At 47.7% G+C, this 20,919-nt stretch overlaps 5 protein-coding genes across 8 annotated transcripts in view; 2 read left to right on the top strand and 3 right to left on the bottom strand.

Moving 5' to 3' along the window:
* Positions 1-20: 20 nt before the first annotated feature.
* LOC105697616 (D-aspartate oxidase) lies at positions 21-2,160 on the top strand. Its single transcript, XM_012421082.2, has 6 exons — positions 21-640; positions 719-842; positions 911-1,056; positions 1,128-1,284; positions 1,359-1,637; positions 1,706-2,160. Exons 1-6 carry the CDS (start codon positions 456-458, stop codon positions 1,814-1,816), a joined length of 1,002 nt encoding a protein of 333 aa, XP_012276505.1. The 5' UTR covers positions 21-455; the 3' UTR covers positions 1,817-2,160.
* LOC105697614 (histone acetyltransferase KAT8) lies at positions 1,756-4,510 on the bottom strand. Its single transcript, XM_012421081.1, has 8 exons — positions 4,387-4,510; positions 4,075-4,267; positions 3,705-3,964; positions 3,535-3,625; positions 3,322-3,449; positions 3,022-3,252; positions 2,704-2,948; positions 1,756-2,574 (listed from the first exon to the last, which is right to left on the bottom strand). Exons 2-8 carry the CDS (start codon positions 4,265-4,267, stop codon positions 2,355-2,357), a joined length of 1,368 nt encoding a protein of 455 aa, XP_012276504.1. The 5' UTR covers positions 4,387-4,510; the 3' UTR covers positions 1,756-2,354.
* Positions 4,511-5,676: 1,166 nt separating this feature from the next.
* On the top strand, positions 5,677-7,688 carry LOC105697758 (UPF0389 protein CG9231). Its single transcript, XM_012421382.1, has 4 exons — positions 5,677-5,892; positions 6,400-6,542; positions 6,640-6,733; positions 6,947-7,688. Exons 2-4 carry the CDS (start codon positions 6,401-6,403, stop codon positions 7,185-7,187), a joined length of 477 nt encoding a protein of 158 aa, XP_012276805.1. The 5' UTR covers positions 5,677-5,892; position 6,400; the 3' UTR covers positions 7,188-7,688.
* On the bottom strand, positions 7,553-8,815 carry LOC105697759 (coiled-coil domain-containing protein 58). 2 transcript variants are annotated; one of them, XM_012421383.1, is made up of 2 exons: positions 8,733-8,815; positions 7,553-8,265 (listed from the first exon to the last, which is right to left on the bottom strand). In XM_012421383.1, the coding sequence occupies exons 1-2, from the start codon at positions 8,778-8,780 to the stop codon at positions 7,882-7,884; spliced, it is 432 nt and encodes a 143-aa protein (XP_012276806.1). In that variant the 5' UTR covers positions 8,781-8,815; the 3' UTR covers positions 7,553-7,881. The 2 variants fall into 2 exon arrangements, with proteins under 2 accessions (XP_012276806.1, XP_012276807.1); XM_012421384.1 differs by having other exon boundaries at positions 8,593-8,733.
* Positions 8,816-10,251: 1,436 nt separating this feature from the next.
* The window catches only part of LOC105697714 (zinc finger MIZ domain-containing protein 1), a 33,727-nt gene continuing 23,059 nt past the window's right edge, over positions 10,252-20,919 (bottom strand). For 2 of the 3 annotated variants that reach the window (XM_012421307.2, XM_012421308.2), the window contains exons 2-10: positions 15,511-15,753; positions 15,088-15,420; positions 14,387-15,014; positions 13,726-14,072; positions 13,449-13,634; positions 13,215-13,357; positions 12,597-13,089; positions 12,279-12,512; positions 10,252-12,188 (exon numbers count right to left, since the gene is read on the bottom strand). In XM_012421307.2, coding sequence (XP_012276730.1) covers positions 12,051-12,188; positions 12,279-12,512; positions 12,597-13,089; positions 13,215-13,357; positions 13,449-13,634; positions 13,726-14,072; positions 14,387-15,014; positions 15,088-15,420; positions 15,511-15,753 — 2,745 coding nt within the window. In that variant the 3' untranslated portion in view covers positions 10,252-12,050. The remainder of the gene's footprint in view (positions 12,189-12,278; positions 12,513-12,596; positions 13,090-13,214; positions 13,358-13,448; positions 13,635-13,725; positions 14,073-14,386; positions 15,015-15,087; positions 15,421-15,510; positions 15,754-20,919) is intronic. The other variant, XR_001103872.2, reaches the window with a different exon arrangement.

The following is a 20,919-nucleotide window of genomic DNA, read 5'->3' as shown; positions in this document are numbered from 1 at the left end:
GCCTTTGACTGCTCGTACCCTTCCCAGATTCCTGTCTTCGGAGTAACGGGTTGGACATTTATTCCAGTCATGATTATCCACTATCACGTAGTTATATACTTGATTTCTCGGAATATCTTGTCTTTCTAAGATACAAAGTGTACATTTTTCTATAATACGAAAGGTTTTATTTGTATCTATCTGTTTATGTATGTATCTAAAATTCAGTCGGTGCTTTTATATTTTAGTACGTTCAGTGCACTTATCCGTTCAGAGATAAGTGACGCATTTTGTAGTCTGACAGACGCGGTTCACGTAACGCTCCAATTAATGTCACCCCGAGCTTGGAAAGTTTTGTCATTCAAGTGAAATTCTCCGTCAGTTTCTGGGCACGGATGTACTGGCGAAAGTTTAATTTGACATTCTTCAAAAACGATTTTATTCCGGTATCCTTTAAGTAAATAAAAAAAAAAAACATGAAGATAGCCGTCGTGGGTGGCGGTGTTGTAGGGCTTACAAGTGCTCTTGAAGTACAAAGAGAATTACGAAATGCCGAGGTAACTGTATTTGCGGCCAACTTCGAAGATACGGTTAGTCATGTTGCTGCTGGGATATTCAGAATCGGATCGTCGTACTCCGGTCCTACGGAAGAGATTACCAGGTAAAATGTTCATTCCAGAACTCCTTTTTAACTGTGATTACACGTACACTTTTTAAAGCTAAGTTATTTCGTTTTTAGAAAATGGGTGAAAGACTCGTACGAATATTATGACGATATTCGTCGCTCGCCTGAAGCGTCACTTGCCGGAGTCACCAGCATTTCTGGATACATATTTGCCAATTCCAACCCGAACGTAGTTAAGGTGTGACTGGAGAAGTGACATTATATTCGATATAATAAGCGCAATGTCGATTAAATTTATGTTAACAGAGCAGATGGTTGGAAGAGGTGGTACCTGTATACAGAAGAACAACGCATGAAGAACACCAGCTGGTTGGAGGCAGTTGGAAATACGGATCATTTTTCACAACGTTACTTACACAGTGCGACTTGTATTTACCCTGGGCAAGGAATCGGCGAGTTCTTTTTACAACGTTTTAACAAATTATGATGTACAGACTTGATTCATTTAAAGATTATCTTTCAGGTTGCAGCAGAATGGAGCCAAGCTAGTGCAGAAAAAGATTTATTCCCTGAAGGAGTTGTGCCCCGAGTACCAGTTGATCATCAACTGTACTGGATTTGGTGCTAGAGAACTCTGTAATGACAGATCTGTTATACCAATACGCGGTCAAGTACTAAAAGTATGTGAATTTCCATATTATACAACAATTAAGAGAATTCCATTTGTTATTAATTGACATATCTATTTTTTAAGGTTAAGGCGCCATGGATGAAGACTTGTTTCTATGGGGAGCTGGATACTTATGTGATACCTGGTTACGGTGGCTTATGTACTTTGGGAGGTTCACGACATTTCGATTCAGAAACTACACAAATTTGTCCTTACGAGATTACAGCAATACGTGAAAGATGTGAACGGTTGGTTCCTTCGCTTAAAAGCGCAATACCTGTAACGCAATTGACAGGAATAAGACCCCATCGAGAAGGTAGCGTCAGGGTTGAACCAGATCGAATCGAAGGTTCTCTAACCAAGGTTTGTATCTTCCAAGCAAATTAATTTGTTCTTGATTATTTGTTGGTAAAATCTCATTTTCATACCAGGTTGTACATAATTATGGTCACGGGGGATATGGAGTGTGCACGTCACCAGGTACTGCCAAGTATACTGTTTATTGGGCAAAAGAAATACTTAAATCATCCAATAAATTGTAATCAAGGAATGGTCGTCTCAAGACAGTAACAGCAAATTACAACTGTAATGAGTCAATATATTTACAATTTAATGAGATTGTTGTGAGAAAAAGAATTTATTAGATCAATTCTGTTACTTCTCTTTGTATGACAGCTTGTGGTTGCTTCAGTTGAAGCTATAGGGCATAAAATCGATCAGCTTGTATAATTGCTAAGCGATACTGTTATTAATGTCACTGTTACTCCTGATACAAATATCCTTATTTGATCCACAAGGATCAAGGATTCTCAGGTGGTACTGTAATGTAACAGCAAATACGTAACAAACCTCGGAGATCATGTCTTAAATACAACCATACCAACTACATGTGCATTTACACAATAGCAGTTGCAAAATCTCTGTCAGCAATTCAGGGCGCTGCGCGTTACAGATGGTTGAGAATTCTGGATATCATCGCAAAGAATTCTGTTCACGACTCTCGATGCAGCCAATCGATTCTGGATGACTGGTCCATCTTTTCTGGAGGGAACTGTAGGTACTCCTACAATGTAGCTTGTCTCATTTCTTTCCTGGTTTTACATTTTTCCGGGGAGGTGCTCCCCACCTGAGAGCACTACTGTCAACCGTAAGTCGTGGTCTTTTGAACTGACTGCTTTTTATGTGTTCTTCGACTAGCTTTGGAGTAACACAGATAACGTGCTGACCTTTCCAATACTTCACCATATTCATACTTTGTAGTGTCGATATGATGTCTGTCTGAGAAATACTGGTCATTTGACTGAAACAAAAGAAATCTTTATTTCACATATTCTAAAAAAAGTTAATACGTATATACTACAATTTTGATGATTAATTGAAATCAAGGTAGCCCACAGATTTAAGTATAATCCTTTTACCGTATGCCTACCTAAGATCTTTGATGCTGAGTGTCCCTCGGAAATCTCTTAATATTTCAAGGAGTATCCAACTCCAATAGCTCCGGTAGGATAATTTACCCAAATCACTCAATGGTTTTTCTGGGCTTCCTACAGTTTGTTCGATTCTACTTAACTCGTAACTAAAGGCAATAAGTAATTTTCCATAACCCTGTCTTTGGAAAGGTGGCAACGTTAAAATGCAAGCAACATTATTGCCATCGGGCGATTCCTTTTCCTAAAAGCAAATAATAATAAATGTATCAAATTCAAACTACTTAAAGTAATTCAATGAAAGCCGATAGTCTCACCTTTGAAAAATATCCCACAAGATGGGCACCGTGTTTATCCACTTCACATAAGATATAAAACAGAAACGGTTCGACATCAAAATAGAGTGTTTTATGATCCAGAAATAATTTAGCCAACAGACATAAATTTTGACAATATATCTTATGTTCTCGCCCATCCACTTCCCAGATACTCAAAGTTCCTTTACGATATATCTCTTTGCCAACTGGTTGCCTATGAGTACATTCACTCTAAAAATAATACTTTTATAATTTAAAGTCTTATGCTCAGAATTAAACAGTACAGAGAAAAATAATTACCATGTGGTATCGGTATGTTTTCTCAAGGCGCATGTACTTTAGGCAGTATTCGCAAATCCAAAGTTTAGGTTGCTTGCCATATTCTTCTGGGTATGGACTGAAATACCAAGTGTCTATTTCATACCGCCCTAAAAGCAATTATATGAGCACGTTCTTGATCATCAAATTGTTAAACGTAGATCTATTGCCTAATGCAATAATCAAATTATTTACCTATCTGTATTCTATCGATATATTTGACTTTTGTAATAGCTTCGTGTTCTTTCTCCAATGCAGCAGTGGTTGGATCCATTTCGGCATATGTCTAAACAGATCAAACCCATTAAAGTACTTGATCAATTGCCTTACAGCATTGAAAGCAGGGACTATCCATTAAGCATTACTTTTTGTATGTGATTAATTTCATCATGCCGTCTTTTCTGATTCCTTGTTATCTTTCTATCAGAAGAATCGGCGAGCAAGTCACCCGATGGGTTTCTGTCACTGTTTTTCCAATTTCGATCAGACATGTCAAACCTGCTAGACATAATTCGGTCCCTCGGCACCCACTCATCCAATCTCCTATTGTGACCCTCGTAATGTACATAATACTCATAATGACTATCAGCCTCGTTGTAACGAGTCTGTATTATCTCAGCTGGGTCTGGAAGTACATAAAGAAGTATTTACTATAAAAGGTAGGGCAGCATCAAGAGATGAAAATAAACAGTGTTCAAAATACGTTCTATTTTTTCTTCGGTGGATATGACTTACGCCAAGAATCATCGGATCTGCGCACCAAATAATGTTCCCCGATATCGAGAGGTAATTCTTCCAAACTATCGGCGTCGTCTCCGGAACCTTTGCCGCCGTTCGTCAACGTGTTTTCGCGTTTCTCTTGTTTAGATGCAGTTCCCTTCGACCCACCGGCGCAATTTTCTCTGAGCCTTTGCTCACTGCTTGCCATCTTATCAAATCGAATAATATATTAATAATGATGTAGATCTTGAATTAAAGACGTAGAATCAATCGTAACGTTACTACAATATTTTATTGTGCAGAAAAAACCGGGAAATTTTAACGTACGTTCTCAAAGCGCAGATGTGAGAACGACAACGTTCGACCGCCATATTGAAAAATAGATGCCTATCAACCGATGAATATGAATGATCTCTAGAGAGGCAGTGGATATCTTAAAAGTGAAAACTGTAGCTAGAATGCGAATAAAATATGACCAGGGTGTTTAATACCAGAGATGAGTTGGGAGATTGCTCACGGGCAGGATCGTGCGATCGCCTCCTGTGCTGCCCTCTGGTTTCGTACGTTAGCTTTCACCGTTTTTTGCCCCCAAGGGCGACGCAACGAATTTCTGATAGGAGCTCGCGCACTCGCGATTGCGGTACCATGTACATACCAGTCGCCGTTGGCGGCTCACGAACTCGTGATGGTAATACCATGCGGCAGTTGACGGTGGTGGCTTACCTACGCTTACCGATTCTGCTCGTTTTTGATGGTAAGGGAAGAACATTCGTGACGCTCCATTTGACTTTATCTACTTATCTACTACTATTACACACTCAACGACACTGTACGGCCTGCGATACGGCTCGGAAACATTTGAAAAACGCGCGAAAACGCTAGTAGGGAAATGTAAAAATCATACGCGAAATGACTCGGCTTATATCCGCAGTTAGATAAGCCTCGGGAGGATTTTTCGCAGTATTCGACTATTCGAGGTAAGAACTTTATTCTTAGGATTGATGTGGAGACAAGTGCAAAAAAAATTCGGCGGAGGTTGGGCATTCCGAAAACCCGCTGAAAAGCAAAAACAGCTATGCTCCTACCGTGGAGTCGGCCTAAAATATTTTTTAAATGTCGCAATACAAAGGCAAAAGGGACAAGGTTTGCCCTGATCAGGGTGTTTCTAAAATTTTCCCACATTTGCGAAGGTTTATCGGCTGTATTTCCGGAATCATATCTTACGTACATTAACGATGCGGATAATTATTACACGGCATCTTTCGCGGAAGGATCGCCGGTTGGAACGGACTATAAAAAGTTATGTGTAACGGAATGAGGGAGAAACCAGCACGAGGTAAACGAGGCGAATGTCACGTAGACACATGGATATGCCATCACCATGTAACGACCGGTCAGGATGAACAGACCTCAATTATTTATTGTAAAGGTGTTAAACGCTTTAATAGTAATAGCGTAACGTCATCCAACCATTACTATTCATTGAATTATAAATTCTTTTGTATATTATTCGTGATACACGAACCGTTGCTGACCTCGAGAATCCTGGGCCCACAAAGTACTTGCTACGGTGTTAACGATCGAACGATAAAATTTCGACGCGCCGGGCTCAGGGAACACAAGGATTCAGACAGCATCACGGAAGCATCGAATACTCGGGCTCGTGTTGGTGAATGTTGGCACGGCGAGTGCTTAAAGTCACGTGTCATCTCGGCGCGTAGTTAGATATTAAACGAGCGAGGGTGGGCATATTGGTTAGTGTCCGAAGAGACGTAAGAAAGGAAGTAAGAAAATTTGATTCCTGCCTGATACCTATAAAATTGCTCCGAACAAGTAAGTATAGATAAAAATGTTTGAGGATTAACCTGAAACATATGAATGTCGGAAACGGAGTACGGCAAACTGCATGAGTGGTCGGATTTTTCACCGTGTCGTTTCCACGATGTTACTTGTACGACAGTGACATTGCGTTGAGTTACTTAGCATAGCGCAATGATGCTTCGGTAGTTTCTAGAAATAAAAATAAAAAATGGGTTATTTATAAATAATTTCAACATAACCTAGGTTGAATGAGTCAAAATGAAGGATGGACGGAATGGATCGAAATATTTGGGCTTTTAATTAGAATTAAATATAAATTTAAAAAAGTATTAACAAAATGGAAAAGTGAAATGTGACTTAAAATTGCGCGCATTTCTGGAGTCGTAGCAAAACCCATTGGCAACTCAAGATGCTTTTGCCTATGCTTACATTTCTGATGAAATTTGTATCTTTCACAAGCCAACGACTGATCTCGAAAGTTTTGTAATTTTGCAATTTTTAATTTGTACCGTTCAAAAGAATGTTGCAGTGCTTAATGCGCTATACTGGTAGATCGGGGATTCGCCCACTAAGTAACAGTGCCATTGTCTTCGATTCAAAGCAACCGGTCACAGAGTCTTCTGGGCAGGCTACAGCAGGTTCTACAAGCTCAGGCTCATATGGTAAATATACTAATTGTTTTGTTTTCATTAGAGATTAGTTCGAGTTGTCTGACAAATTGATAGCTTATCGATGTATGTATACGTGTGCACATTTTAGGAACACTCATGCATAAGTGTACAAACTTTGACAAAAGAGTTTTATCGTGGATGAATCGTTATCCCAGTTTTGCAGAGGTCCCAGATAAAGTGACGTAAGTGTTAAAAATATTCAATTATTTTTAACATTATTATTTTGTCATAACTAAGTACAGCAATAGCTTCTTACTATAACTTTTATGCATTTTTTAGTAGAAGAGTAACTCTTTGCAGTCAAAGTGCAATGAGTATAAAAGATTAAGTCATATATGCAAAATAGCTAGATAAAGCTTATAAGTACTTATATTTTCATTTTGCTCCTAATACAGGATAGAATGTATAACACAGGCACGATCCAAGTTCCGCATCCGATTATGTAACTATATGATTGTGGCCAGTGTTATTGGTTGCATAGCAGCTATATATACTGGAAAATTTAAAGGAGCACGAGGAGAAAATTTAACACAGTATAATTTAGATTGGCACGAAAAAATTAATCGAGAATATCAGAGTAGTGTACTAAAGGATGCAGCATCCAAGGAAGCATCGGCAGAGAAAGGAAAGTCCTAAATCATTTAGTTTCGCTAAGAATTCCATAATATATATCATGGAATGTATATGTATGTAGAGACTTAATAACTTAAGGTTTTGAAATTAATATAGAACGATGTTCCCTAAGCATGTCTAAAATGTGAGCAATATGGTTGTAATTATTGGTGGCTCGAGTCCCCAATTACATTTGATACTCTTAAACAGACAATAATTTTAACTTATAAGCACTATATATTAAACAATGTTTTATTATTAAACTGTGCGTATAATAACAGTATCTTATTCCTCCTTGGTAATACAAAACGCAAAGAACAATCTCTACAATTTGTAATGAATTATTACTAGCATGTACAATATACAATTTGATTCCTGGTTGCTTAGTGCAACTGTATTGTTGTTAGCACTAGTGGTATGTATAAGAATATATTAAAAAACCACGTGATATCGATGACTAGATTTAATTTGAAAATATTGTTAAACGACCATGTTGCCTATAAAAATAAAAGGTGTTTTAAAATAGGTGAAAAACTTTATTTATGTTAATTCACATTCTGTATCCCAGTGCTGTTGTGCATCATCAATTCAATTGTACACACTTATGAAAATTTACAGCCTAATTAAAAGACTGTTAGTAGTTATCAGAATAATAATCAAAATGTTTTCTATAAAGTAATTCGAAAATATCTATCCATCTGGAACGTTTGTTATATATTTACACGTCCATGTTTGGCTTATAAAATCTACGACATCTTTCATAATACACCTGCGTTGTTCGATTTTTCACTATTTCTTCGACGCTTAATTCCGATTGAAGTAAGCGTAATCTATTCTGCTCTTTCCTTAAATTTTTTATTAATAGAGGATCCTCTTGTCCCATGTCTTTCTGAGTTTTTAACTTGTGCAATCTCTCTCTGGCAGCATTTAGGCATTTTTTTATCGCTATTTCCCTTTGGGAATGACCGGACTGTATTTGTTGAAACAGATCTTTACATTTGACTGTAGGGTCAGCTTGACCCTTAAATGACTCCGTAGGTATAGTGGTATTCAGTAAATAGATTATCTTGTCGTCCAAAAGTCTCATTTTTTGCAGCGCATCCTAGAACAGAAAAATCTCATAATTAAAGTTTACAATAAGATAAATAAAAAAGTATTAAAGAAACTGGAAAGAGTCCTTTTGTATCCGGTAGAATAAAATTTCAACCGTTTAACCAGTCTATAGGTTTGTGTATGTCTAAAGATCACAAACGGGTGTTACGAGTCGGTTATAGAATGAAAGTATATTTATTTAACTCTGAAGATCATTATTACAGACGATCGATTAAACTCTGAGATGAAATTACCATCGTTCACAACTATTATGAATTACGTGGCATATAACTACTTTTTCATTTAGATTTAAAGAACAGGTCATCCATAACCTTACCGGCGGATGAATCTTTTCAATGAACATATTTTCCGTAATTATAAATTGATCGTCGTCGATGCGTATCAATATGAAATATATTTATTTTGTACTCTTGAGTCAGTTTATTCAATGTTATCTTAACTTAACATGAGAAATACCTGGAACTCTAAAAAATCACTGCAGTCCATATTCGAAGTCGCTGCCATCAGAGAGAAGCAGAGTGGCCATGCGCCATGTTTCGGAAGTGTCGGAGAACCACGCTTGCCTAGTGGCTCTTCATCGAAACTCTTCCACACTTAGCACGGACACGCTCCTTAGTTGCGTAACGTGACGTAACGTATCGTGCCGTACCGTGCCGTACCGTACCGTGCCGTACCGTGCCGTACTGTATCGTAACGTATCATGTCGTGCCTGCCGTGTCATCGGAAAACGAGAATTGGGAATACTTAGTAATAATTATCTATGTCAATGTATCATTCACCTTCGTCATTCATGTAAATTAAACGGTCGTGTTTAATACGCTATTCGTTTACCAGGACACAAAAGTAAAAACTAATAACTTGTAATTTTAATATATTTTTTTATTGAATATTTCTAATTATCGGAGAACGTTGTGTCTGCCATAAATATTATAAACTGGTCTTTGTGTATTAAAATTTTTCACGTGATCGTAACCAATAACATTATTGTTGCATTATGCATATTACCTCGGTAGAGGAACTATAACGATTCCGATATAGTTGGATGAATTATCGTCGACATATTAATATAGACTTACTGGCCTTACACATTATCGTTTCTATCATTTTGAATCGTCAAACTTTCATTGGTGCACAATCAATTCAAATGATAGGCCACTTAACGATAGACAGGTAGGTAAGTAAGTAAGTCTAGCATCGTCGAGGTCTATAGAAATCTGGAGTGGCTTTAATTAATTGCGCTTAATTGATCCTTCTACGTGATTTCTCTCCCTGTTCAGAACATAAAACCCGAGCCTTAACATTTACTAGCCAAAAGAAAGTATTCATAAATATGTAAACAAAAAGGAACCATCTATCAAGTATCGACTCGAAGTTATTTTAAGTAACTTCAAATAAACGTCATATAGTCAATACAAATTGAAATCAAATCGATTTGATACATATCAACTCGAACGTTTTACAGGCTTAAAAAAATCAATTCAATGGAAAAAAAAAAGAAATGTGTCTACAATTAAGGTACAACCGGGCGCAATTGTATGGCGTTCCAATAAATCATGACCGTTGGATGATTCAATGGTACACCGTTCCCTCCAGATGACTATAAAGCACGGTATCTCGTATAAATCAGGACCTCGTAACGTGTACTTTAGAATAGTATTATTTAGGTATAGGTAGTTATTGCCTACGTATGTACACCCGCAACAAAAGTTGCGCATACTACTCGGCAATCCTAAGTAATGCTTACAGTTCGAATAAACTTTTTTAGGTAATTAGGATTTTAATAGGTAGGTGGTAGTACTAGTAGAAATAAAAGTACAACGTTCGCGTTGCACTGCATCCGTTACAATTCTACAGTCACGTACAGGTTTCGATTTCTAGGACATGGTATCTTCGTAGAACTCCCATATGTATTGGTTCTGAGAAATAATTAAGATAATCGTTTCACTGTTATAGCCGGCCAATAAGTATCTGCCACTTTTCTTATATTATTAATCTATTTGTCATATATACAAATAATATACAATAGTCGCACTTAATATAAGTAATATTAAAATCTAACTTCAGTGATGTTATACTGTAATTATGTGAATAGAAACTTGACCGCATCTAATTCATCATTGTACGCCGGTTTATGGGCGTATCAGAATATAAATACATTTTTATATAAAATTTGTATAATCTACATGAATCACTTTAAGTATATCTCCTCTTTTAATCACAAAGGATATAAATGTAGTAACCACTACGCAAGCAGGGGAGTTATGGGCGGTGCCACTCTGGCAGTATTTCTCGCATTACGTAGGCACGTCCGATCTGGTACGGATCCGCGTCGAATCGGTTTGCCGAGTTTCCCTCGATAGCTTAGAATTTTCGACCGCTCACTCGGCGCGGTTCCTCGAGGGTGCCGATAAAATCCCTTTGTCCGATTTCACTCCGATACCGATAATACAATTTGCGAAAATTGCTCGAACCGTTCTCGAGTGCGAGAAAAAAAAAAAAGAAAAACGAGCTTTCCTATGCAACGTTAATTCACGTGAGCGATGCACGATAACGGGCTAAATTGTGCTCCGACCGAAAGACGTTTATCTTCTCCGGGTGTCGCGAAATCGCGCGGACATAATACTGATGAAATTGGTGTTTCAAGTTTTCAGCAGAAATTCTCTTCCCCCCCTGTTAGTTGCGCTCGTAATCAAAGAGGAGAGTTGCGTGCACGTTAAACCGAGAGAAAGGAAAAAAAAAAAAAGAAGAAGAAATAACTTCGCGATTGGCCTCAGTCCTTCAGAATTCACTTGATAACGTGAAAACAAAACCGTCGTCCGATGTATGATTCAAATAAACAGCCACGTTTAGGAGACTACTATTTAACCGCTACTGTTCCGTTAAATTAACGTAGATTAATACCGTAAATTGATAGAATATAGCACATCGTTACTACGGGATGCCCGTAACGTCTTACTTCCACGGCTTACCTCGTAGGAATATATATCTCCGGTTGGTCGATCGTCACAAATGAATCGGTACCACGAAGTCGCGTCACAGTATCAGCGGAGATACATCGTGCTCGTTTGATCGTATCCAGGGTGAAGCCCGGTGGCCCCTAGGCTCAACTCGCCCCCACAAGCCGTCACTAAAGTTCTAAACGAAAGGAACACTATATGCGCTATATCCATCAATAAGCATGTTGGTTTACAACGGATGAATATCTTTTACCGTATTTAATTAGAATTAAAGTTATTTACAAAAAGATACTGTACAGCAGTAGTTTCTCGTGATGTAGGTCCGTCATAGCCTTCAATGCGAGTAGACCGTATTTCCAGGTAAAGGCAATACTGCAAGGAGCATTTCACCGAGTGCACGAGACGTTTGATACGGCCGAGCGTACAACGCGACGCGCATCGTTTACACGGTTTCGCGTCGAGAACGAAATCTATCCGGCTGCGAAGCCCAGTCCGTGCAATATGGTCTTTACGAGCGAGCGTCGACGGGACGTCCGTCGTCTCGCCGATAGAGGTCATCGTTCTATACCTATAATATATGCCCTAACTTCGTCAATAGGAATATTACAATTAGAGCTAAGATCGTTTGTACCATTGTTTAGGTGAGAGCACCCACAGTGACCACCCCCTCCCGTCTTCTCTTCGCACTCCCTGCAAATGCCCAAGTCGGGCTTGGGAGCGGTTTGCAGTGACGCGCCGACTCCGGTGGTCACTTTCCCCAGTTTCGAGGCAGTAATTTGATTATTCCTTTTACAGGGTCGTTAAACCTTGTCCGTTCTTATTCGAAGAGCGCTAGAATGTCGTCGCTCGATGACGGATTACCGCTGCTGGCTCCGCTACTGGGTGGTGTGTTCAGATCCGGTGGATCCAGATAAGACAGCAATTCCATGGGATCGACCACGTTGTCCGGCAACAGCTGTGACGTACCGATAGAAAGGTCAGTATTTTAAGGAAAAACCGCGTCCCGTCGTTAAGACGTTGGGGGATACTTTTCAATCGGACTTACGTTCAGAGCTTCTTGACCCGTGCCTTCGCCGTCGATGACCGCGGCGGGGTCAAAATTCAAGTCCGAAGGTATGTCCGTGGTGTCGTTACCGAGGTTCGTATTCGTACCGCCGGACGAGTTGTGATTCCCGGTGGATTCCTGCGAAGCCGGGGGAACGCTGGGTGGTCCGCTGTTACCTCCGCCAGGTGTGTGCGGCGTGTGAGGGGTGTGCGGCGTGTGCGGCGTATGGGGCATCTGGAAAGAAGATCCCGGTTAAAGCAAACACGAGTGGTTTTTATAATTTATCTCAAAGCAAAGGAGACGAGATCTCGGCCGAACCTGGTCGTTAAGTGACTTCTCCATCGCGTTGAGAGGGTCCAGGGAATTCACGGAATCGTTTAAGTGCGAGAGGGGTCCTGCCCCGTTGGAATAATCGTTGCTCCCGGATGTGTTCGATCCGGAGTTGATATCGTACGACCCTCCGGAGGAATTCCGATGATTTATGCCGTTGGTTCCGTAATTGGGTGGCGTGTTGTTCATCATGGAACCGCTAACGATACTGTTCATGTCCGGTGGTATGTAAGGGCTCATCGCCTGGTTCATGTCCCAGTTGTTCATCGTCGGCATGTTCATACTACCCGGCGACATCGCTTTCGTCAATCTTTTGCAGTCGTTCTCTTCTTCGGATTTGATTCCAGTCAAGCTTTTCGCCGGTTTCCAGTTGGCCGCCGAGTCTATCGTTACCTCTTCGACTTCCACCGTGTTCAGCGTCGTGTTCAGAATACCCCACATGTACTGGTCGACTTCCAGGCCTTCCAATTGCGCGGGCTTACTGAAAGATGATATTTAAACGTGTACATACAAAGTTTTTCGCGAGCGAAATATTAAGATAACCGTAGCGTGATATCTTCGAAGACCCTTAGCAGAAGAGAAAAATAAACAAGGAATTATACTCACGTGCAAACAGGACATCTCCAGGACCCCCTTTCGCAGTTCAATTGCAGGTACGATTCCAGGTCGAAGCACTGTATGTGCTTGCAATCGTGCCCTCTCGCTGGCAGTGTTATACGTTTGAAGGTGATAGGACATTTTAACGATACCTGTAAAGAAATCGGCTCGATTGAGGACGACCTCGGATTTTGACTCGGTGCGGAAAATATCTTGCGCGGCTCGGAGGACCACGGTGCCTACCTTTAGTGCTGTTTGTTCGACGACGTCTTTCTCGGGCTGCATACCATTGCTCGACATGGTATTGTTAAAGTTCCTCTTAATCTTCGTGATGCAGTGCTCCGCGGTGAGCAGCCTTTTTCGTAACAGTCCTTGCAAGACGCTTCGTACGCTCGGGCGATGGACCAATTGAAGAACGAACAGGTGGGACTGCAAACGAAAAGGGCGAACTGAAACGTGGGAACCACTCGACCGCCATAAGGACCCGAATATCTACGGTTCGCGAAATGTCGGTACTTACGCAGCAACACGCCGATACCGTAATCTGGATAGTGTTACGACCCGGTTGGCATACATCCTTCAGGTATAGAGGCTTGTGAGAGGTTTTGTTCTCGCCTCTGTCGATGACGAGAGGAGTCGCGTTGACCGACACCTGAACCGAGGCTGGCCAGTTGGTGTTCATCTGCCGGTCCTCGTGATGGAAACACTTGAGTTGGAGTTCCAAGTCCGACCGCCACATCAGCGTTTGATGGACCGTAGACTTTAGCTGGAACACGTGGTTGCTTACTGCCAGATTGTGCTCCAGGCGAAAAGGTGGGAGGATTATGCCGTCCCGCACGGGGAATGTTAGTCTCAGCTCGTCGTCCTCTGAAATCGAAGAGACCACGCGTGAACCTCGCGTTCCCCAGTCGACTCGCCCTCCTCAGCAAGGACACATCGTTAAGATTAACCCGTTCGGCTCTGACGTCCATCGCAAATCACGTGCTCGCGCTAGCTCGAGATCGGTAAAAGTTCGGCTGTTTGGGTTTCGGTTCGAACCGTAAAAAGCAGATAGAATAAAGGAAGAATTCCAATCGAAAGCAGCGATACCAAAGATATGAAAGAGTCCGCGGATGGAGTCGTACCCGGAATGGAAAGGCAAATCAAAGCCGGCGGGCTCGGGTTAACGCGCTCGGGCTTACTCTGAATATTGACCGGAGACTTGATCTCGTTGAAATTAGGTTTGATGTCCGGGTTGGGGCTGATGTAAGGAGGCATACTGTTGGCTGGCGTCAACGGCGGCGTCGGGTTACCGGGAATGGGGCTGTGCTGGTAGGTCATGTTCCCTGCGCCCGGCGTCCTCATCGTGGAGACGTCCTGCTGGTACTGGCTGGTCGCGGCGTAGGTAGCGGTCCCGTAGCTCGGGGTGGGCTGCTGATGCCCGACGAATTGGTTGCCGACGTTGGTCGGCCCCATGCTAACCGGCACCCCGTTGGCGCCATAATACTGACCGGCTTGCGTGGGGCCGTTGTAGGACGGAGTGGCCTGCCTCATGCTGGCCCCGCGGATCATGGCACCGGGGGCGAACCCGGCAGCCCCGGCGGGGCTCATGCTCTGCATAGGCTGGTACTGGGGCTGGAAGTTCGGCCTGGTGGCCGGATAGCCGCCGGTCGGGTACTGGGCCGTGGGCATGCCCGGCCCACTGAAACCGGGCTGCATGCCCGCGGGATTCGGGGCGGCGTAGGAACCTTGCTGCCTCTTCTGCGCCATGTGCATGGCCGGGTTGGGATACGGAGCCAGTCTCCTCGGGTAACCTTGTTGGGGCTGAGTCTGCAAGAAAGGAATCGGTTAGTTCTCCGGTCGCTCGCGGTCCTCGAGCGCGAGGGTGGCCCAAAGTCCTCACCTGCATGCTCATCTTGTTCATCTGCACGTTGTTGGGTCCCATCATGGTGCTCATCCCCATGGCGCCTATGTTGCTCATGGTACCCATGGCGCTCATCCCGGTCATCCCGGTCATCCCGTTCATCCCGTTCATCCCTCCCATGGTCATCGGATTCATCGAGTTCATCCCGCTCATCCCGTTCATCGAATTCATGGAATTCATGGAGTGCATGGGACCCATCGAGCCCATGCCGTTAAAATTGTTTATCCCGACTGGCCCCATCCCAGCCATTGGTCCTCGTTGGGCATACCCCGTGTTGTACGCCTGGTGGGGTATCCCATGTTGGCTTTGCATCTGCGAAAGGAACCAGGCGTCAGCATTTCTCGCCTTCCCGAGAGTCGAGGTGGAGAAGCGGGCGGGCGCTTCCGAACCCGGGCGACCAACCTGATTGAACTGCGTGGGTATGTCCTGGCGGTCCTGCATGGCCACCACGCTGGCTGTGGCGGTGGCCGTAGCGGTGGCGGCTGCCACCATCGCCGCGGCGCCAAATGTCGAATCACCGTCCCCGCTTCGGGGCGGCACGGCGTCGCGGTAGCCGGACGGCAGCGGGGGCTGCACTCCCGCGCCGATGGCCGCCGTCCTTAGGGCCGGACCGAGGACCGAGCGCCGTTGCTCCTTTGCGGCCTCCTGAAAAGCGTCGTTTCCTCGTTAGTCGTCCATCTCTCCACGCGGATTCGAATACTCTCGGAGGAGATCGAGTCGCTCTCCGATCCGTCCCAAAATTTCTGCCAAACGGCCCCTTTCCTTCGGCTCGTCGAGGCGGAAGATCGGAAACCTGGCTCCCCGGAAAGGAACCGTCCCATTCGGAGGTGTGCTCCCCGTGCCCTCCTTTATTCCGCCCTTCGAATCTCACGGATTCTTCTACGGCCGGCCGGAATCGTCCCCCCCTCCGATTCGATTCCCACCGGCGCGCGATACGGGGTCCACCAACGTTCGAGAGCTACCCCCCGGGGTTCGCTTCGAATTTAACGAAAAGCGTCGCGATAAGTCCCAGCTTCGAGTTCTTTTTTATCGGAAGCGCGACGTCTCCCCCAAACGAGTTTACGAAGGCTAACGCGCGAGCGAGTGGGCCGATCGCGGTAGGTGCCCGCCGCGTTTAGTTCCCGTTCCCGTCGTAGGCCGGGACCGGCGGCGCCACCGTCGCCGGCGTCGCCCGACCTACCGTTCGTTCCCAGCTGGCCGCGCTCGGCGCTGCCCGCTCGGCTCGGCTCGGCTCCCGTTGCTTTTCTGTGGGAAATGCACGTGCTCGCTATTCACACACCGCTCCTACATAATACGAGCCTACGGACCTACCGGTCTCTATACATCGACGGAGGGTGGCCAACCTCCGTCTCCGCGTCGAATACGCGTCTCGAGGCCATGGCGAGCCTCGGTTAAGGGCTGCCCGACGTTTCGAGCCTCCGAACGGGAGGCGCCTCGCGCATCTCCCCCGGGAGGTGGTCGACCCTCCCGCCGTGTGTCGCTTCCCAGAAATCTTTGCGGATCGACTCCCCCGCGGAACGATTCGAGCTTTGTTCCCGAAAAATACTCGGCAGAGCCACGAGACTCAGCGTCGAGGCGTCCCCCAAATTTCTCCCCCAGGGATGACGTCACGCGCCACGTGGCGCGTCCGTCGAGTGGGAAGACCGTTTCGGGGTCGCGGAGACGAGAGGCGCGTCCACCGGTAACCCCCCTTCCAGGGGTGCGGGGTCGCTGGAAAAAGGCGACCGCGTCGTAGGGTCGTCGGGACGCAGGGGTGGCCAACGCGGACGGGAAGGCATCGTTTTTCGCGTTTCAGTCCGTTCGCGAAAAAATCCCACGAGGGAGGTCTCGCCACGAGGGCGGGAATTTCCTCCCTCCGGTCTCTCTCCTCGATCGCGGCGCGCGAGGGACGAAAACGAACCTCGAGCGACGCACCCTCTCTCTCCCTCCGTCCCTTTCTCTGGGCCGGCAGGATTCGGAGCCTGTATCGCGATAGGACGTCCGCTCGGGGAGCGCTCCGGCGTTGACGTCATCCCCGGAGCCGCCCTCCTTTAAATTCGTGCCGAATGCACCGCGCCAACCTAACCTCGCTTTCTCTCCCTCGTTCGCGCCCCGCCGTCGGCCGCCCCCCCTCGCCCCGCCGCCCGGCCGCTACGGGTGTCTATTCTTGGATGTCAATATTTCGTCAACTAGAGCCCACTCGGCGTGCGACAAAGAGCATGCAGCTTGCATTTACCGCGAGAGAGGGAAGTCGACGCCGGGAGGAGAGAATCGATCGCCGGCCGAGTGACAAAGACCCGGCCCTGGTTAACGCGCCGATAACGCTCGAATTCTCTCCCGCTCGCCCGTCTCTCTCTCTCTCTCTCTCTCTCCCGCTCGCTCGAGCGATTCGGCCATTTTCCCCGGAGTTCTTAGGAAGGTCGCGGATAAAGATAGCTCGCCGGGCGCAACGGTGGCTCCGTTCGCGATGGATAGACCGCGAGATCGGTGCCTCGATCCCGAGTCGAGGGTCGATCGCTCGAGGCCTCTTTCCGATTCCGGAGAGACCCCCGAGAGGAAACTCGCCCTCGAAAACTCGACGATCGTTGTCCAGAGTCCCGGGTCGGCTGGAATTTCGGCCGTTTTCGATTAAACCAGGAGGAGACCTTGCGTTTCGCCGACCGCTCTCGACGTTCTCTCCCACGGTTCCGGGGCAAGGATGCGGCGGCACCTAGAACGAGCGGCTCCTTTCCGTCACGTGCCGAGGTTTTCCGGGAATACCCCGAAGGGCCGAGGGATCGGGGAGGAGTGAAAAGCGGCCCGTCCCGACGCACACGTGCGCCGCTCGACGCCCCGAACGGAAGCGACATCTGCCGGGCCGGCGCGATTCAGAAAAAAAACTCGGCGTCTTCCGACCGAGGGTGCCTCCTTTCGGGGGCGCGCCCGTCTTGGATTTCCGCGGCGGTTCGGATCGGACCGAGTCCTCCGGAGCGACGCGGGACGAGGAAAGGGGAGGGGAGAGGGTTCCCACGGGTGGCGGTGACCGTCTCCTCGGAAAAGCGAGCGCGGCTCGATTCGATACCCGGACGGGGACGAGAGATCGTCTCCTCGGAGATTGACGCCCTCCTCGCGCTCCTCCTCCAGGCAGTCGACGGGCAACGAAATTCCCGTCATTTCGATCGACTCGAATTTTCCCTTTATCATATTTTTTTTCCTTCTTTCTTTATCAATTCGGACCGATTTCAATTCCGGAGCGAGTTTTTCCCTCGACGATCTCGCGCCTCGAGCAGGGGCTCATCGAAGCGACGAGGAGGAGGCGACGGGGCAGGCCGTGGTTAATTTTAGAAACGGGGCTATTTTCCGCCCTAATACCCGGTCATGACCGCGAGGATTTTGCGGGCGGCACGCGAGGTCGTTGACAGTCGCGGCGAAGGGGTCTCGGACCGCGTCGCTACCGGAAACGCACCGAACGCCGCCTCCGACCTTTTAGGTCCTCGACGAGATCCACGTCGAGCGGGGCCGGGAAAACTCGTCGATGGTCGTCGGGCGGCGAAACGATTGGAGGGGGAGGCACGGGAAAGGAGAGAGCGGCCGAGCGTCGCGGTCGGAGCGGGAGAAGCGGAGCGGCGCCTCCGCGGGAGGAAGACGGAGACGGCGGAACGGAACGTCTCTCCCCTCGACGTACGACGACGCGCTCCGTCAGGACTCGGAGAAAGTCGTCGTCGGGGGGATGTCGGTGCCGCTCGGTCGGCGAGATCGCGGAAGCCGCTCCGGGAACTTTCCCGGGACCTCGCAACCCCGTCGGCCGTTACGTAAACCTCGGACCTCCGGGGCCCTCCGGGGGCCGTCCGGTCGGGCCCTCTCGCGACGAGATCCCGCCCCCGCGCGCGTCGTCTCTTTGGTGCGCGCCGAAGGTTACGCAACGCGGCCGATTATGAAAATTTAATTACGCCTCACCTTGGGCCGCGACACCGCGGGAGAATAATGCACGAAGGTTCTCCATTGTCAGCGTTTACTCCGCGCCGACGTCTCCCTCTCGCGGCAGAAACCTCGGTTTCGTAACGCTCCAAACGTAATTCGTCGCGTGCATCCGAGTTTACGCAACCGCGTCGCTCGCCCCCCGCCGGGGAAAAATCGCTCGCGTCCCTCCCCCCTCTCCGGGCGGCGACACGTGCCGCCCCCTCTCTCCCCCGCCCCGTCGATCTCGCTCGATCGGGAGAGAAATCGCCGGCCCGAGGAGAGATCGCTCCGCGCGGCGGCTGCGGGGCGAATTCCGCGGCGCGCGGAATTTCGAGACCGACGCGGACGACGAGGTCGCGCGGAACGATCGTCGGTCCGGAAACCTCCGAGGTTTCTCCTCGGACTTCGGCTCCTCGTCGCGGGTCGCGGCGCGCGAGAGAAACCGGCCGGCGCGCGCCAACGGCGACGCGTCGGTAACGAGGATGGCCCTCGTTACCGGCGCGGACTGGACGCGACCCAATCGATGAACTCGTTTCGCCGCGCCGAGAGGACGGTCTCCGCCGAGCGTATCCTTCGAGCTCGGCGCCCCTCCCCGGGACCGCGGGGAGGGGAGGGGAGAATTCGTCAAGGACGCTCGGTAGACGCTTCGGAGCGGACAGGAATTATGTCAGCGCGGAGGTAGCGACTTGTAAATTCGCTTTGCCGCGCTCGAGGAGGGGGCCCTCTGCCCCCCTTTCGCGCCCCACGGGAAAGGCGAGGATGTCTTTCTTCCGAATCGGGCGAGAGGACGAAGACGTCGAAGAAATCATTCATCGTGAAGGAATAATTGGATTTTTTCCCGAGGAATAACATGTTTGCTCGCGATACCGCGAGCTTCCGGGTTCGCGTTTCGTCCGCGCCGCGTGGAGGCGCGCGGAGGAGGAGGGCGATCGGCCCGCTTACGTCTTCGCGAACTCGCGTCCGCCAGGAGAGGGGAGACACCTCGGGAACCGTCCCTCTTTTCCACGGAACGATCGGACAAGGTCGCCGTTGACCCGCGACGTTGCCGTCCCGAGTCGAAGAAGAAAGCGCCGATCCGATTTCCCAATCGGTCCCGTTCTCTCGATCGAGCAGACGCTCGGACGTTCCTTTCGACGAGCCGGGGCGAGGTGCGTGCCGAAACCAGGGAGAAGCGTCCCGGGTGGCGCGAAACGCTTATTTTAACAAACCTATTTCCGATATTGCGCCACCGGTGTCCCCGCGTCGATATCGCGCGGCTTTGGCGGCACCGCAGCGCGCTCGAGGAGTTCCCCCACCTTCGAGACTAAACGAACGGACGTTACACGTTTTTTTATTCTCATGTTCATTAATTTTCGCGGTCTCGCTATAAGGCGAGCGCTCGGCCAAGGTGCTCTCCTCGAGGAGGACCTCGAGGTGCCACGTGGGACCGAGTCGAGACTCGAGGGCGCGCATTTCCCGGAGAAACATTTCGGCAACGATTTCATGCGAAGCCGACCGAGCCATCGCGTTCCAGGATCGACCGGGCACCTTGGGGCGAGTCGACGGAACGAATGCCGCCTCTCGGGTCCGGATCGCCTGGCCGGGACGAAACGAGTGGCCGGTCGGTCGAGCCCCGTGTAAACGAACTTAACGACGCTCGATAACGCTTCGGAGAAAATCCCACATACGTCGATCGAGCTTATCGCGCTCCGACGAGGCAGCTTCTCGGTTTACGTCGTGCCCGGGAGATCGCCAACGCATACCCGGTGGATCCGACCTTCTAGGCGAAGAGGACGCCTCATAGGTCGATTCGTTTCCGCTGGCCCGATCCATAGTAAAATACTAATCGCATTCCCTCCCGAAGGAGTCTCCTCGTCCCGAGACGGGATTCCTGTGAAAGGATCTCTTCTCGGA

The sequence above is a fragment of the Orussus abietinus genome, unplaced genomic scaffold, assembly GCF_000612105.2.
Source record: "Orussus abietinus isolate OABI.00-Male unplaced genomic scaffold, Oabi_2.0 scaffold25, whole genome shotgun sequence".
NCBI classification, from domain to species: Eukaryota; Metazoa; Arthropoda; class Insecta; order Hymenoptera; family Orussidae; genus Orussus; species Orussus abietinus.
Note: the sequence above shows the minus strand (reverse complement) of the source record. Positions and strands in the feature narration are given on the sequence as shown.

Coding starts and splice junctions, on each gene's coding strand:
- LOC105697616 (XM_012421082.2), top strand. CDS start 456: ATGAAGATAGCCGTCGTGGGTGGCGGTGTTGTAGGGCTTACAAGTGCT. Junction 843..910: donor CCAACCCGAACGTAGTTAAG/GTGTGACTGGAG, acceptor TTATGTTAACAG/AGCAGATGGTTGGAAGAGGT. Junction 1,638..1,705: donor TCGAAGGTTCTCTAACCAAG/GTTTGTATCTTC, acceptor TTTTCATACCAG/GTTGTACATAATTATGGTCA.
- LOC105697614 (XM_012421081.1), bottom strand. CDS start 4,267: ATGGCAAGCAGTGAGCAAAGGCTCAGAGAAAATTGCGCCGGTGGGTCG. Junction 3,626..3,704: donor AAATTAATCACATACAAAAA/GTAATGCTTAAT, acceptor TGATCTGTTTAG/ACATATGCCGAAATGGATCC. Junction 3,450..3,534: donor TATCGATAGAATACAGATAG/GTAAATAATTTG, acceptor AATTGCTTTTAG/GGCGGTATGAAATAGACACT.
- LOC105697758 (XM_012421382.1), top strand. CDS start 6,401: ATGTTGCAGTGCTTAATGCGCTATACTGGTAGATCGGGGATTCGCCCA. Junction 6,543..6,639: donor TACAAGCTCAGGCTCATATG/GTAAATATACTA, acceptor TGCACATTTTAG/GAACACTCATGCATAAGTGT. Junction 6,734..6,946: donor GAGGTCCCAGATAAAGTGAC/GTAAGTGTTAAA, acceptor CTCCTAATACAG/GATAGAATGTATAACACAGG.
- LOC105697759 (XM_012421383.1), bottom strand. CDS start 8,780: ATGGCAGCGACTTCGAATATGGACTGCAGTGATTTTTTAGAGTTCCAG. Junction 8,266..8,732: donor GTGATTTTTTAGAGTTCCAG/GTATTTCTCATG, acceptor TTTCTGTTCTAG/GATGCGCTGCAAAAAATGAG.